Raw genomic sequence first — 16,530 nt, forward strand, 5'->3', positions numbered from 1 at the left:
AAAAATGTATTCAATATAGCATTGAAACCAAAATTTCACAATAAACATAATATAACTTCATCACCATATTCATCAACACTAATCTTATATACATACATATATATCACCTTTAAAATAAAAATAAAACAAGCTGATCAAATAATCTCAAAACTGAATTGTGACTCATATTTTCAATGTTATTCAAAATTTTTTGAATGTTTCAGATATACTTTATGGTTACTGGACAATTTTCACCATTAACTTAAGCCTCGTATAGATTTATGGTGTCACTTGAGTTAAGTTAATAATGCAGTGAACATTTTTTTTATTAAAATATATATAAAATAGCATATAAAGCAACTTAATAAATTTAAAAAATGACACCTTTGTTTTGTTAAACCAAGAATTTAATATAATCATGATAATAGAACTTCCATAGTAGTCCTGTGATAAACTTTTAAAAAAGGAAATGTGTTCCAAAGTTACAGTAAAAATTTACTTCAATTAAATTTAAATAATTTTTGTCAAAATTAAAGACATGGCATACAAGAAGCACTTTAATAAGGTTTAAATACCTCAGTACATGTGTGTTTTACAGGTAAAAAGAAAGCCCTTTATTTTTCTTAAACTCGTGTATTACTTATCTAGTGAACTCAAAAGGCCTTGCGATTTAAGTTTCACAGGATGTTGCAATTTTGAATGAATGTTATTTAGAATTTAATACTCTCTGACCAGGTGTGATCTTTTTCATGAGTTTGCCCCAAGCAGGAGGTATTACTTTATACTTCACCACTAATCAGAAGAACAATTTTATTTATTTCTTTAATTTTTATCCCTTTTTGATTTATATTGTATATAATATATCCCAAATTATAATAATAGATATATTTCTAAAATAAGGTTAAACAATTTCAGTGATTTTGTTGGCTGTTGTTACCTCATTAAAAAGATAATTATATAACTATTGTACATTTTTTGTATGTAACCATGAAACCTATGTAGTTTTTATTTAGGAAATTTAATTTAGAAATAAAACACATGTGAAACAAGAAGCACCTTAATAAGGTTTAATTACCCTCAGTATAGGTGTGGTTTTTTAGGTAAAAGAAAATCTTTTTTTAACAAAACTCTAAAACTTTAAAATTAAAATAATTAAATTATTATATAAGATAATTTGATTTAACTATCTCTATTCGATAAATCTAAGAATCATGTAAGAATGTAAAAATCCGTTTTTATAATATATCTTTATTCTATTGTGGCTGTTGTCATGTCAGTTAAAAAGAAATTTATTTTAACAGTTAAAATTTAGAAAAAGTAGAGGTTATTTGGTCAAGTATGGTTCAGACTGGTCGAGTATTGTTCAGACCTTTGGTCGAGTATTGTTTAGACTGAAAAAATAGGTAGAGTACAGGTCGAGAATGGGTTAAGACTGTTTCAGACTGGTCGAGTAATAGTTCAGACTATTTTCAATGGCAAAGGTAAGGGTCAAGTACAAATCAGTACAGTCGAGTATGGTTAAGACTGGGGTCGAGTAATGTCGAGTAAAATTCAGACCAATTCAGACTGGTCGAGTAAAAATCAGTACAGTCGAGTACAGATATAGGCCATTTCAGACTTTTACTGGTTTGTAGTGCTATAATAAAGAAATAGAAACTTTAAATAAGAAATTAATATGATCAGCAGGTTTTGATCTACAAATAAGTTAACATTAATTCTGATTCACTCATAGGGTCTTTGCCTCAGAAATAAACACATTTATTCTAAAACCAGTTGTTGGCATGATACAGGTTATGTTCTTCTCATATATTTTATGATGGTATGATACTTAACCCCTAACCAAGGGATTGTGCTTTATTTTCATATGATGAAGACATAATCTTTCAAATTGTTTAAGTGAGATCTGTAGCTAGCATGTCAGTAACTACTAGTAGTCCCTTGTTAAATTATATTATCATTGTCACAGTCTGCACTGTTAGCCACAAGTCTGGTGCCATAGACTAGTACGTAAGTATTTGCAAAATTTTGTATAGACACAGAAAATATCTGAATATTGGTCTTCGAACAAGTAGTTGGAAAAGATTTTGGTGCAGACTGTTGTCATTATGTTTAATTTATTCTGCTACCTGTTCTAACGTAGGTTTCAGATTTTTTTTAGAATGAGTTTTACTGTGCCTATTGCTGTGTGTTTGTTTATTCTACATTTGCTAGAGGTATAGGGGAGGGTTGAGATCTCACAAATCATGTTAAACCATGCCACATTTTTGCGCCTGTCCCCAGTCAGGACTCGGGAACATTTCACCATTGTTAGTCTTGCATGTTTTTTTAAATTATGGTTCATATATATGTTTTGGATTTAGGTGTGATGTCCATTTGCTTTGAGCAAGTACACATTATTGTTTAGGGGCCAGCTGAAGCCTGCCTCTGTGTGCAGGATTTTCGCCCTGTGTTGAAGACCCATTGGTGGCCTTGGGCTGTTTTCTGCTCTTTGGTCGGTTTGTTGTCTCTTTGACACATTCCCCATTTTGCATTCTCAATTTTATGACTGAAATCATCAATAAGCTTTTAATATTGTTATTCCCCTTTAACATGTTTAATAACATTTTTTTACCAAAAAGTGGCATTTATTGAAGATACAGGTTAGGGACACAAGCCTCTAGTTATACATTGTGAACTGAAATTATCAGAGCTGGTATGCATGTTGCAAAGTAAGTGAATGTACTAAAAGGATAAATTAATGTTTTCCATAATAGAAAGTAGTTCTTCCCAAAGAAACATGAAACTTTTTGTTTATTGATATACTTTAAACATGGAATATTTTTGTTTATTTCACAATCGCATGAAAAATGTGGCAATTACATGTACTCTGTATGAATACTGTGTACAAATCAGTAATATTAATGTGTATGATTTCATAACACAAATTGTATGCAAACAAAAATGTGAAAATTAAATAACCTGGTGAATGATCCACTGTTACAATATTATCACATCTTTAGATTTTCTTTTCTTTTTCAGTTACCAAGTAAATGAACACAACAAAGTGGGCCTCTATGTCACAGCTGATCCTCTTACATCTGATAATTATTATTTTGAAATAGAAATTTTAGATTTAGGTCAAATTGGAGCAATAGGTAAGATTTACCAGATGCTGTTTGCTGTTTGTACATTATTTTCAATAATCTATGTATAAGTGTATCATCTCGCTATTAACTGTGTTTGTATAGAAAAAGAGAAATATATTTTTCTATTTTAAAATGGTGACCTAAAGTTGCAAGCATCTAGGTCATTTGGTCTCTTGTGGATTGGCAGTCATACCACATCTCAGTGATTGTATTCATTGACATACAACATATTGTGAATAAAAAGTAATTAGACATAAAATGTAGTTTTATCCAAATAAATGGGGAATGTGTCCATTGGACACCGATGATACCCCCGCTTGCATATCATATAAAGTTATAAAGGGACATAACTGAAGAACAATAAAAGTGACACTACCTAAATTTGTAATTGATCTGAGTTTTGTGGTAATTGTATTGTGTATAAGTTTCATAACATTTGGTTTAGGCAAACTTAAGTTAGAGAACGGAAAATTCTGCAATATTTCAGTTTGTAAAGGGGCATAACTCTAGAACAGTAAAAGTGACACCCCCAAAATTCCAACTTGATCTGTGTTTGTGGTAATAAGCATTGTGTATAAGTTTTATATAAATTCATTTGTTGTAACTTCAGATATATGGCTTAAATAATCACGATAATGGAGAATTATATAACCTGTTGATTTTGTTTTGTTGAAAGACAGAAATGTAATGTGATTTAATAATAGTAGTGTAACGCTGCATCTGTGGTCTCATCAAAAATAGAATTTTTGAAAACCATACAAAAGACCAGTCATACTTTATATTAGACCGTGTTATCCATTAAAAGAAGGTGACTTTTTACAAAATGATATCTTGGCAGGAAATCTTTTACTAGGGGAAATATTTTTGATTTAAAAACATTTGTTTTACAATTTTAACAGTTAATTTTTTTTTTATCACCTAATTTGATCAGGAATATATATACATTTTTTTTTGTAATTTCCTTTAACCTTTTAATTTAATTTTTGTTGTACCTTTCAGGTGTTGGACTGGTTCCCAGAGGTTATCATTTAGATGCTCAGCCAGGATGGAGAGCAATGTCAGTAGGCTATCATGCTGATGATGGCAAGTAAGTAATCATGGATCATCTACCCTTGGATTTAAAAAAAAATTAACATTTGAAAAATACCTTTAGTTGTTTCTGAGTCTTAGTGGCTTTTTTAAATTGCTAACAGCAGTAGTTTGTATAATAAAAACAAGATATGTCGGACTAGATTTAAAAATTTCAGGTCTTCTTTAAGAGTGATAATTCAATCTCAGTATTACAAAATGAAGAATAGTTGATATATACAATATAAAAATAAGGAGATGTGGTTTGCCAATTGGACAACTATCCAAAAACATGTTACAAAAGATTACTTAATTGTTGATGAGGCTTATTTAAGTTTACAAAATTTTGCTGGAAACATTGGTTGAAGTGCTATAGTATCCTTGACTGTTTAGTCAGATATTTATAGCAATAATAATATTTATCAGAATAAGAAGATTGGGTACAATTCATGATTGCCAATGAGACAACTTTCCACTAGAGACCAGATTACGTAGAAGTAAGTCACTATATGTCTCTGTATGGCCTTCAGCAATGAGTAAAACCCATATGGCTTCACAAGTTATAAAAGGCCCGACACAACAAAAATGAAACAATTTGAAATGAGAAAATTAAAGGCTTGATTTGTGTAAAAAACAATAAACAAAAAAGCAAATATGATTAACAAAGTTTGTTGACCTTTTATTTATACATAAGCACCTATGATTTCATTTGAAATATTTTATCACTGTTTAAGCTGGTAATGTTGTTAAAGGGGCACTAACTTCGAGATATGATAAAATATAGAATATGATTTTGGTTGGTTCAATCATTAATATAAGAGAAATCATGAAATAATAATTCGTTTTTAGCAACCAAGTTGGTTCAATTTTGTCAAAATAAGCAAAGAAACATTGTTGATGAATTATTCACTTGCAAGTGAATAATTCGACCTCATTGAATCCGTATTCATGTGACCTTCAATTTAACCCAATAGCTAAAGATTGGTTACGCATGTATAAATTGTGGTCAGCCATTTAAAGGAAAAGAATGTCAACATTGAAAGTGAAACAAAGGTGAACCATTTCGTTGACTGATTCGATCCACAAAAAAATCATTCTTATACAGGTAAAACGATAATTAACTTTTTATTTAACCTATAACATGAAATCAAACATACCTAGAAAAATAGAAAAATCCAATTGCACATGGTAGCTGTTCATTTATATTTATGTTTATGTTTATATCGGGTTATAGGACAATCGGCTGTCTCCAGTGGTCATCTCAAAGTTAATTAGATGGCGTCTAGACTAAAATATAAATGAAGTTCTGATATACATTATCGAGTACATGCAGTGTTAACTGTTTATTTCAGACTTATTGTAATTTGAATATACGTTTTAGTATGTTATAAATCAAATATGAGAATTTAAGTCAAATCGGTGAACATGAATTTGACAGCTAGTGCCCCTTTAAAACAGTGTATATATTTCAGAAAAGAGAGTTCCCTCAATGTTATTACACTTTATTTCAGATTATTTAAATCAGAGGGATTTGGCAAACCATTTGGGCCAGTCTCCCAGGTGGGAGATAAGTTAGGGTGTGGTATAAAGTTCTGTAAAGATGACGACGGAGAAACACCACAGCAAGTCAAAGTTTTCTTCACACACAATAGGAAAGAGGTAGAATATATCATCAATCAGTCACTCTATTAAATTTGGGATGAGGCAAACTTTGTAATTGTAAATTTTTTATGTTTAATTTTGTAGAAAGACAGTTTATTAAAACTTAAAGATCAAGTTTGATGTTATTGTGCTTGTTTAAATTTTTTTTTATGAAAATATGGTTCTTGTATTATGTAATTTTTAATTCTTTTCAATTCAACATAGTACCAATATTGTACATATCAAAATGTATGCTGAATAATAAGTTAAATGGAGTTAATACGATTTTAATTAAGGAATGACTGTAATATTTTTTCTGTCTATGAAGAAATAACATATAAATGTGGTGCACACTGAATAACCTGTGTAGCGGGTTATTTAAAAGTGTGCACCACATTTTTTGTGTTATTTCGAATAGACAGAAAAAATATAAAAGTCATTCCTTATAATTTAATTCTATAATGAAGTAAATAGTGATAAAAACGTTGATGACGTCGCGGCCACATGACAAAATTATGTCTATGAGCTGATAGACAAAACACTTTCAGCCAATCAGAAGACGTGTTACATCCAAAATTAAATTATTAGAACATATTTGAAATGATTCACTGACAGAATTTTAACCAATGAAATTTGCTGTTTTTAGGTTGGTATAGTGATGGTACAATATCCTCCAGGTGGATTATTTCCTGCTGTGGGGATGCATTCAGAAGGTGAAGAGGTCAAACTTAACTTAGATGCAGAATGGCATTACAACGAATTAGTTTTAATGGCAGTTGATAGTGGTGAAGATGAGTGGTCACGGTTACACGATGTCAAATTAAATGGATCAGTGAGTTTTAATGTTTAGTGTTTTTCACAGAGTTATTCTTAAACTAATTGTTTTTTGTTGTTCTTTTTTTAAACGCTGATTGAAAAATACAATAAATCACACAATCATTTTCATGTGTATATATAACAGATACTGTATATTTTGGAAAATATCTTCTTATATCTACTTCTTTGGCCTCATGAAAGAACAAAAAGTAATAGATGCTCTCAAATGGTATGCAATTATTCTGTAAGAACAGAAAGTCAAAGCATTTATATTTATGCTTAGATTGATTGATTGTTGGTTGCTTAACGTCCTTTATGCTTAGAATTGTTTTTAGTACATACAAAATATAACACAATTAATGTAAGAAACACAAGCAGAATTCCATTTTAAACTGAAGTGAAGAATGTTGAATAAAGGATTATTAACCGGATTTTCGAAGGAAATATCGGTTATTAAAATGGTAATGTACGGCGGGCGGCTGCCAAACAGTGTCAGCACAATAACATGAAAACGCTTTAACAAATTTTTTAAAAATTTAAATATGTTGTTTCCTGGGACTTAATGAAGGTCTAGTTCAATTTTCAAGTTATTGGTATATCTCCTTTTCGAGATATCGCCATTTTTAATATCCAAACAAAACAAATCAAATGAAATAAAAGACGAGTCCCCTGGGGTCACCCCCACCCCCTCCTGTTTGAGAACTTGTAAACGGTCAAGATCCTCACCCCTAAACCATATATATTCTTGAATGGGACAATAAAACAAATCAAATGATATATAGGGGAAGTCCATGGGGGTCACCCCCACCCTCCTTCTTTTTGATAACTTGTAAACAGTCGAGATCCCCACCCCTAAACCATATATATTCTTGAATGGGACAATAAAACAAATCAAATGAAATTGAGGGGGAGTCCCCTGGGGTCACCCCCACCCCCCCCTTTTTTTTGAAAACTTGTTAACGGTCAAAATCTCCACCCCGAAACCATATATATTCTTGTATGGGACAATAAAACAAATCAAATGAAATACAAGACGAGTCCCCTGGGATCACCCCACCCCCTCCTGTTTAAGAACTTGTAAACAGTCGAGATCCCCACCCCTTAACCATATATAATCTTGTATGCAATAAAACAAATCAAATGAAATATAGGGGAAGTCCATGGGGGTCACCCCCACCCTCCTTTTTTTGATAACTTGTTAACGGTCTAGATCTCCACCCCTAAACCATATATATTCTTGAATGGAACAATAAAACAAATCGAATGAAATAAAGGGGAAATCCCCTGGGGTAACCCTCACCCCCCCTTCTTTTTGAAAACTTGTAAACGGTCAAGATCCTTATGCCGAAACCATATACATTCTTGTATGGGACCATAAAACAAATCAAATGAAATATAAGGCGAGTCCCCTGGGGTCACCCCCACCCCCTCCTGTTTAAGAACTTGTAAACGGTCAAGATCCCTACCCCTAAACCATATATATTCTTGTACAGGACAAAAAAACAAATCATATGAAATAAAGGGAGAGTCCCCTGGGGATCACCCCCCCTTTTGAGAACTTGTAAACGGTCGAGATCTCCACCCCTAAACCATATAAATTCCTGTTCGTAATTTCAAGAAGATTTGAATGACATACAGGGTCAATCCATATAGATGTCACTAATGCATATCATAAACCAATTTGTACTGGACATTGCCCAATGTCAAGCGACAATGGGAATGACGAATTATTGGAGCTTTGTTTGTGAGACTTCGTAACAGCATTCTGTTACAATTATTTCTTGTTACTGATAAGTTTTATAGATTTTGAAATGACATTGTATTAATGATAAATAAAATTTTGGATTTTTTTCTTCGTTTCTTTGGTAAATTGTTTGTAGAATTTTGTGGCAAGTTTGTTTGTTATTCTGTATTAACTAATTTTCTGAATGCTATATATTTTTTTTTTTTGATGAAGTAAACTTGTTTAAAAACTAAGCTTATATATATTGTCTATTAATAAACATATATTTAGATTTCTGATTTTGGGCCCAGTTTTCAAGTTGGTCCAAATCAGGGTCCAAAATTAAACTTTGTTTGATTCAACAAAACAATTATTTATGGTGTTCTTTGAAAAGCTGAATCTAACCATGTATTGAGAGATTTTGGATTGTGTGCTCCTTTATCAAATTGGTCCACATTGAGGTCCAAAGGGTCTTAAATTAAACTTTTGTCTGATCTCATCAAAAATTGAATTCTTGGGGTTCTTTGATATGCTGATTCTAATATGTACTTAGATTTTTTATATTGGACCATAAAGGTATTTAAATGTCCAATTTCAAGTATTTCAGTTCTTAAACCACATTCATTTTGTGTCACAAACCTATGCTGTGTCAAATATTCAATCACAATCCAAATTCAGAGCTGTTTTAAGCTTAAATGTAGTGTCTATACTTGCTCAACTGTTCAGGGTTCGACCTCTGCAGGAAAATCGGTTTGTTGTCACTCTGACAGCCTCTTGTTTTTTAATATATCTTAATTTCTGAAATTGTATATAGGAAAAGCTACAAGGTATGAAGATTTTGTTCTGCTTAGATTATTCTCTGTAATCATATATGGGAAACTACAAACATTGAACAGTTTGCTTTGATTAGATCTATTTCATTTCAGTTGTTGGAATATAATGGTCGAGGAAAGAGTATACATGATGTTGGACTTGCTCAAGCTAGATTTCCTCTAGATACAACAAATCATTACTTTGAAATAGAAATTGTAGATCCTGGAGAAAACTGCTATATAGCAATAGGAGTAGCTAAGAAGGTAAAATATCACCTATACTTATAAAATTGAGATTTAATTGTAGTGGTTTTTATGGTAAAAACTGCATTTAAATGTAGTTGAACCAACTCATAGTATTGCCTTACAATACAGATGTTTAATTTAGTTCAAACTGCAAAATGAATGCAAGCTTTCCCCTCAGCATTGACAAGCTCTTTGATTTTATACAGGCTGTGGTCAAGTTGCAAATTTTGCAAAGCTGGAAATAGATATTTGCAACATTAAAATCTCAGATTGATGTCTGTCTGTATTAAAATATATTATGGTTATTGCTCTTCAAATACAGTTACCAAATCTGACTTTAATATAAACAGAAAACAATAACCTGCAATTGTATACAACATTCAGACATATTTTATATCCCCTCTGATATATTAATTTAGGTAAGAAATTGGAATATTAAATGTAAATTTTGGAAATAAAGTTAACATGATAAAAGTTCAAATGAAGTAGGGCTAATAAGTTTTGCTTTCATGGTTGAGAGTTTTATGGGCAAGAAGGCTAAACATTCATTTTGCTTCTGTCCTAAGTCCGGAGCCTATGGCCTCTTTTAGTCTTGTATCATTTTTGATTTTACTTCATTTATATATTTCGGAGTTTAGTATGAGGTCCATAATCACTGAACTAGTTCACAATTTTGTTTAGGGGCCAGCTGAAGCACGCCTCCGGGTGCAGGATTTTCTCGCTGTATTGAAGACCCATTGGTGGCCTTTGGCTGTTTTCTACTCTTTGGATGGGTTGTTGTCTCTTTGACACATTCCCCATTTCCATTCTCAATTTTATTGGTTTGTACAACATAAGGGCTTAAATCAATCTATCATATTTTGTAGACATATCCAAAGAATCGACATCCAGGTTGGAATAAAGGCTCAATAGCATATCATGCAGGTAATTTTAATTAAAAAAAGTAGATTTGGGGATTATGAAGGAAGTTACTAAAAAATTTACCATATTCATAACATGGCTACTTTATGGTTGTTTCAAGACTTATCTTTTATATAGATCCATGTGCAATTAACAAAGATATAACAAAGATATAAAAAACAGACTTTGAAAGTTGAATATATTCATTTCACTCAAAAAGTTAAGCAAAGAAATAAGATTCACTTCATGCAGAGATAAGAGATGATTTTGTTGCAGTTTGATATCTATTTATAGATTTTACTGCATACATTGATTGATATACAATGCATGCTCCATACATCTAAACATTTGATATGCAGAATATTGTATTATTGTAAGATGCAGCTGTCAAATTTGTTATCAATAAGTTGTTTCATGAATGAGGAAGGGTAGGTAGGGACATCCAAAATCCCCCTACAACCAAAGAAACACCCCTTCTTCCCCCCACATTGATTTCAATAGAATAACCCTAACATTTCCTTCATGAAAGGTACTCAACACTATATAACTCTGTAAAGTCAGCTGAATGTTTTAATTGTTAAGGAATTTCAACGATCAAAATTAGTGTTTGTCTAACTGCTATATATCCAATGACATGTTTCCAATAAAGTGTGTGGTTCAAGTTTTTTGAATGTTTTGAATTTTTGTCAAAGGGTGATAGTAAATATTTCGTAAACGTTTTATGAAAATTAAAGGAGCCATATTTATTTTAGTCGATGTGTTTGGTACCACCTTTAGATTTTCATTGTATTGTAGATGATGGGAAGATTTTCAATGGTTCAGGAATAGGTGATCACTTTGGTCCAAGATGTAATAAAGGTAATTATTATATAATTAGTAGTAAATACAGGTAAATACAGGTAAATTGTATGTGTAATACAATTGATGACAATCGAGTAGTATCAGCCATCTGTGATGATATCGATATAAGTCACAATTGCAAATGCTTTTTCTAACCCCTAATTTGTATGACGTCATGTCATCTATATCAGTCACGGTTGCAAAGGCTTTATCAAACCCCTAATCTGTATGATGTCATGTCATCGATATCAGTCACGGTTACAAAAGATTTATCAAACCTCTAAAATGTATTACATCTTGTCTCGTGAAAAATACATGAGAGAGATTAGTTGTACTTGAGGTACATGTATATTATAAAGTGTACATTCATTTTACTTCTGTCCTAAGTCCGGAGCCTATGGCCTCTTTTAGTCTTGTATCATTTTTGATTTTACTTCATTTATATATTTCAGAGTTTAGTATGACGTCCATTATCACTGAACTAGTATACATATTTGTTTAGGGGCTAGCTGAAGGACGCCTCCTGGTGCGGGAGTTTCTCGCTGCATTGAAGACCCATTGGTGGCCTTCGGCTGTTGTCTGCTCTATGGTCGGGTTGTTGTCTCTTTGACACATTCCCCATTTCCATTCTCAATTTTATGATATGGCTTTTTCAATATCACACCCTGTATCAACCCTCAACCAACATAAACCTCTAGTGCAGAGCTCTTTGGATTATATTGGTGTCTCTGGTTGATACAGGTGGCATATTGAAAAAGCCATATGAATTTTTTTATTTATAGAAAACTAATAATTTGGAGACAATTGTTTAAAAAACAAATCAAACATATAATACTGATTTCTGTTTACACAACTCATCTCTCAACAGTCAAGGATATAACTCTATAGGGTTATTAGAGAAAAATAACATACGCTTGTTATTGTGGACAAAAAAATCAAAGAACTGTGATAACATATGTATGTTACATGTTTCAAAGGGACAATATACATCATTAGTTTTGTTAAAATGTATACAAGTTCTATAGATATTGCTACTGTCTTTATGTATACTTAACTATAGAAAGATGTAACAGTTCATAGTTTGCCAATCATGCATATCACACCTATGTTATTACAGAACAAATATGCCTGTAATAACTAAAGGGTGTTATTACAGCTTCTCTACATCACTTCAAAGCATTTGCTCAGACATACATCATGTTTAATTACAATGTATTTTAATTTATTGTAAGAAATAATGATCAGAGCATGTAATGAGGTTCTGCGCAAGTTTCCCAGTAATTCCCAAGTGTCTCATTTAATAAGTTACATGCCTTTAATAACTAAGCCTTGTTATTACAGCTAAGTTAATCACTTAAAAGCCTTGTCTCATTGATTTACCATGGTTAATGAAAAATGTATTAATCTAAATTAATAGTTAGTTATCAAGGCTATGCATTTAGTTTCTGCGCAAAGTTTCAAGAGTTCCCTAGAGCCCACTAAAAATAAAAATATTTATGATTTATTTTACAAATAACAAACATATGTTATTACAGATTTAGTAAATTTAAGGATTAAAGAGTAGACAACTCATAAAAGTATCTGTAATAACACATGCAAGTTATTTTCTGTAATAACCCTATAGAGTTATATCCCTGACTGTTGAATAAACTTTACTGTGGATTCATTATTATTCGTTGGATACCAGTTTTCTTGGATTTCATGGGTACAGGTGAACCATGAAATTAAATGTTCCATGAATGGCAAATTTTCTATATGCTTGTATGCAGACTATTGCAAAACCATGAAATCAAGTATCAATGGACATACACTCTTTTCTCAACTCACGAAAATTGGTACCCACGAAAATAAATGAATCAACAGTATCAGATATAAGAAGATGTGGTATGAGTGCCAATGAGACAACTCTCAATCCAAGTCAAAATTTATAAAAGTAAACCATTATAGCCTTGGCTCACACCGAACAGTAAGCTATAAAGGGCCCCAAAAATTACTAGTGTAAGACCATTCAAACGGGAAAAACCAACGGTCTAATCTATATAAAAAACGAGAAACACTTATGAACAACAGTATCAGGTATGCTTGTGACCAAATATCTGGAAGCCAAAATTGAAAAATAAAAATAAAAGCCATAAAATATTTGAAAACATAATACAAAAAGATCTTAAACAGAATAACAGACTCATGTTAGAAGAAATATGCCAAAGGATTACAGGATTTTAAAGTATGGCAAAAATAAACATACACAAAAAATTCCTACCTATTACACATGGCAAAAATATACACGCAAAAAAAATTCCTACCTATTACACATAAAAACATTATACACACCTTTTTTAAAACTAACTTTAACACCAGTTATATGATTATTATCTCTCTAGATAAAACAGATTATTTTCTACATGTAGTATCACACAATAAACCCAACCTGCAATCTGTAAAATAATTGTTGTTTTCAGGAGATGTTATGGGATGTGGCATCCTATTTCCACCAGACTACGATAGTGAGGCGGATAGCGACCTCTCACCAGATGACCCAGATGTATATAACGATGTCCTGGCAGATGAGAATTATTCTGATGATGATGATGATGACCTCTATGATGAAGTTGAAGGTCGTCCTGTCAATGGACAACCACCTGAGGATGGGACACTTGTTTGTGTAAGTGTACATAATGCAGGTTTCTGAAAATGTGTTGCAATTGACATGTCTTATAAATGCTTTAAAATGAAAATACTTTTTCTAGAATGCTTATGTTTTTAATCAAACCCTAAAGCTTTTTTTCAGATAATGATTGTTTTTGGCTGAAATTTTATAGTAATGACTTTTATATTATAGATAATTATTACTTTGGTTGCAATGAATTACCGTAATTTCCCAGTGAAATAAAAACCGATATTTTCACATGTGAAATAAACTGGATAATTTCACTCCTCTGACATCATACAACAATAGGTGTTGTCAAGACGTTGTCGATGACGTTGCATCAAAGCAAATTGTGAATGTGTAGAAAACGATATAGTTCCTTGTATTTTCTACTTTATTTCCATAAAAAAGTTCATGATCAATGTATTAAAGAGAATAACTAATCAAAGAATTTAAATATCCAAAAATATTCAACTCGTGACTGAACAACACTTATAATTAACTCATGCGCTACATGCATTCGTGAATTAATGTGTTGTTCGGTCACTCGTTGAATATTTTTCTATATTTGAATTCTTTGATTAGTTATTCTAATTATTATGATGTTTTGATTAGTTATTCTAATTATTATGATGTTTTGATTAGTTATTATGTTTTGATTAGTTATTCTAATTATTATGATGTTTTGATTAGTTATTCTAATTATTATGATGTTTTGATTAGTTATTCTAATTATTATGATGTTTTGTATGTTTATTCTAATTATTATGATGTTTTGATTAGTTATTCTAATTATTATGATGTTTTGATTAGTTATTATGTTTTGATTAGTTATTCTAATTATTATGATGTTTTGATTAGTTATTCTAATTATTATGATGTTTTGATTAGTTATTCTAATTATTATGATGTTTTGTATGTTTATTCTAATTATTATGATGTTTTGATTAGTTATTCTAATTATTATGATGTTTCGATTAGTTATTCTAAATATTATGATGTTTCGATTAGTTATTCTAATTATTATGATGTTTTGATTAGTTATTCTAATTATTATGATGTTTTGATTAGTTATTCTAATTATTATGATGTTTTGATTAGTTATTCTAATTATTATGATGTTTTGTATGTTTTTTACAGGTTTTCTTTACATGTAATGGAAAGATAATAGGAAAGAAACCAGTCTGTATACCAAAGGGAGGATTCTATCCAACTGTAGGAATGTTAAGTAACTGTGAAAAGGTGGCTGTAGATTTCAGACCACTTACTGGTTGACATCTCGTTTGTTTGATTACGATTTAAAAAAAAAATTGAAGTTCTACCAGTGACTCCTGTAAAATTTGGAAATCTACATTTTGTTGATCATGGAATGTAAATTAAGGTTCAGGTTTTCTTGTATAATTATATGTTTGTTTTTTGAAATTGTTAGTCTGACCAATACTTGGAAATAGATTTTTTCCCCCTAACACAATGTGCATTATATACATACAATAAGATGGGACAGCTGCTAACTGAAATGCCAGCAAAACAAATAACCACAAAATTATATGGAAATATGATTTCTGCTGTCTGTCTATGAGAGAAATTATTATTTGTAGCAAAATATCTATTTAGATAAAGCAGTTGCTCAAATCTAAATATTGATGACTAAGATCTCAAAATGAGGTATTTTGGCAGTTTTTGCTTTTTCGCATCAAATGTCAGAAGTTTAAAGCCCTAATGCAAATATGTATGACATTATTCAAAAATAAAAAATAATGATGTCCAACAGACAAAAGTCTCATGAACATCCTTTATTTGATAGATTTGTAACACTTTTTTGATTTTCGAATTCAAGACCTTCTTCATTCTCACAAAATTCTGGGATAAGATTTTTTGTAATATATATAGCTAAATTCTCATTCCATCTAAAAAAAAATTAGCATATGTAAAATGTCAGATTTGATTGACCATGCCAATGTGACATTCTAATGATTATGTAAAGTGTTTATTACTGCCCTTCAAGTCTTATTATTTTTGTAGATAAGTTGAAGGAAATGGACTGTCATTGTGTTATTGTTTTTTTTTTTTAAATATGTGTTTTTTAAACTCAAATTCATTACATTGTGTATATGCTACTAGTATGAAAGTATTTCTGATAATAAAGCAATGATTTGTAAATGTATATATGTGTAATGAGAGAGGCTAAAGTAGAGATTAAATTGTGTGTTAGAGATTGTTTTATGTTTATTTGTATAAGTGTGCATTGATGAGCCATTTGGTAAATAAAAAAAAGGACTAATTTTTTTTTTTTTTGACCATATATAATAGATAAATTGTTTAGAAGAAAGTCCCACCACCCATTTACCATTGTTTAAAAATTAAATAAACAGTAGATTTCCTCATGTTTGGTACAGCTTACCTACTAAAAATATTTTATCGTCACCTTTTTAATTGTCAATTCTGACCATTGATTTATATATTTTTCTTAATTTCAATTGCTTTCAATTTAAAAACAAAAAGTACTAAATTCTCTCAATACCCAATATGTTTGTGTGTGTATTGAAAGTCATTATTTCCTTTTCATATTATCTCTAAAGATTTATCTGTTTTAATCTAATGATAATTTACATGATAAGATAAGATAAGATATTTTATTTCCAATTATGGGCCCCAAAGGGCATAAACATTACAACATCAATAATTTTTTCATAATACAATACAAACAATGAGATAAAAAAAAAAAAAAAAAAG

The 16,530-nt window shown here is 30.8% G+C and overlaps 1 protein-coding gene across 1 annotated transcript in view; it reads left to right on the forward strand.

Annotated features, from left to right (window-relative positions):
* The window catches only part of LOC127705932 (SPRY domain-containing protein 3-like), a 28,203-nt gene extending 11,927 nt beyond the window's left edge, over positions 1 to 16,276 (forward strand). The window contains exons 3-11 of the mRNA XM_052210285.1: positions 2,998 to 3,113; positions 4,104 to 4,191; positions 5,684 to 5,831; positions 6,460 to 6,645; positions 9,279 to 9,428; positions 10,277 to 10,334; positions 11,106 to 11,168; positions 13,610 to 13,812; positions 14,938 to 16,276. Coding sequence (XP_052066245.1) covers positions 2,998 to 3,113; positions 4,104 to 4,191; positions 5,684 to 5,831; positions 6,460 to 6,645; positions 9,279 to 9,428; positions 10,277 to 10,334; positions 11,106 to 11,168; positions 13,610 to 13,812; positions 14,938 to 15,072 — 1,147 coding nt within the window. The 3' untranslated portion in view covers positions 15,073 to 16,276. The remainder of the gene's footprint in view (positions 1 to 2,997; positions 3,114 to 4,103; positions 4,192 to 5,683; positions 5,832 to 6,459; positions 6,646 to 9,278; positions 9,429 to 10,276; positions 10,335 to 11,105; positions 11,169 to 13,609; positions 13,813 to 14,937) is intronic.
* Positions 16,277 to 16,530: the final 254 nt, after the last annotated feature.

The sequence above is a fragment of the Mytilus californianus genome, unplaced genomic scaffold, assembly GCF_021869535.1.
Source record: "Mytilus californianus isolate M0D057914Y unplaced genomic scaffold, xbMytCali1.0.p SCAF_6, whole genome shotgun sequence".
NCBI lineage: Eukaryota > Metazoa > Mollusca > Bivalvia > Mytilida > Mytilidae > Mytilus > Mytilus californianus.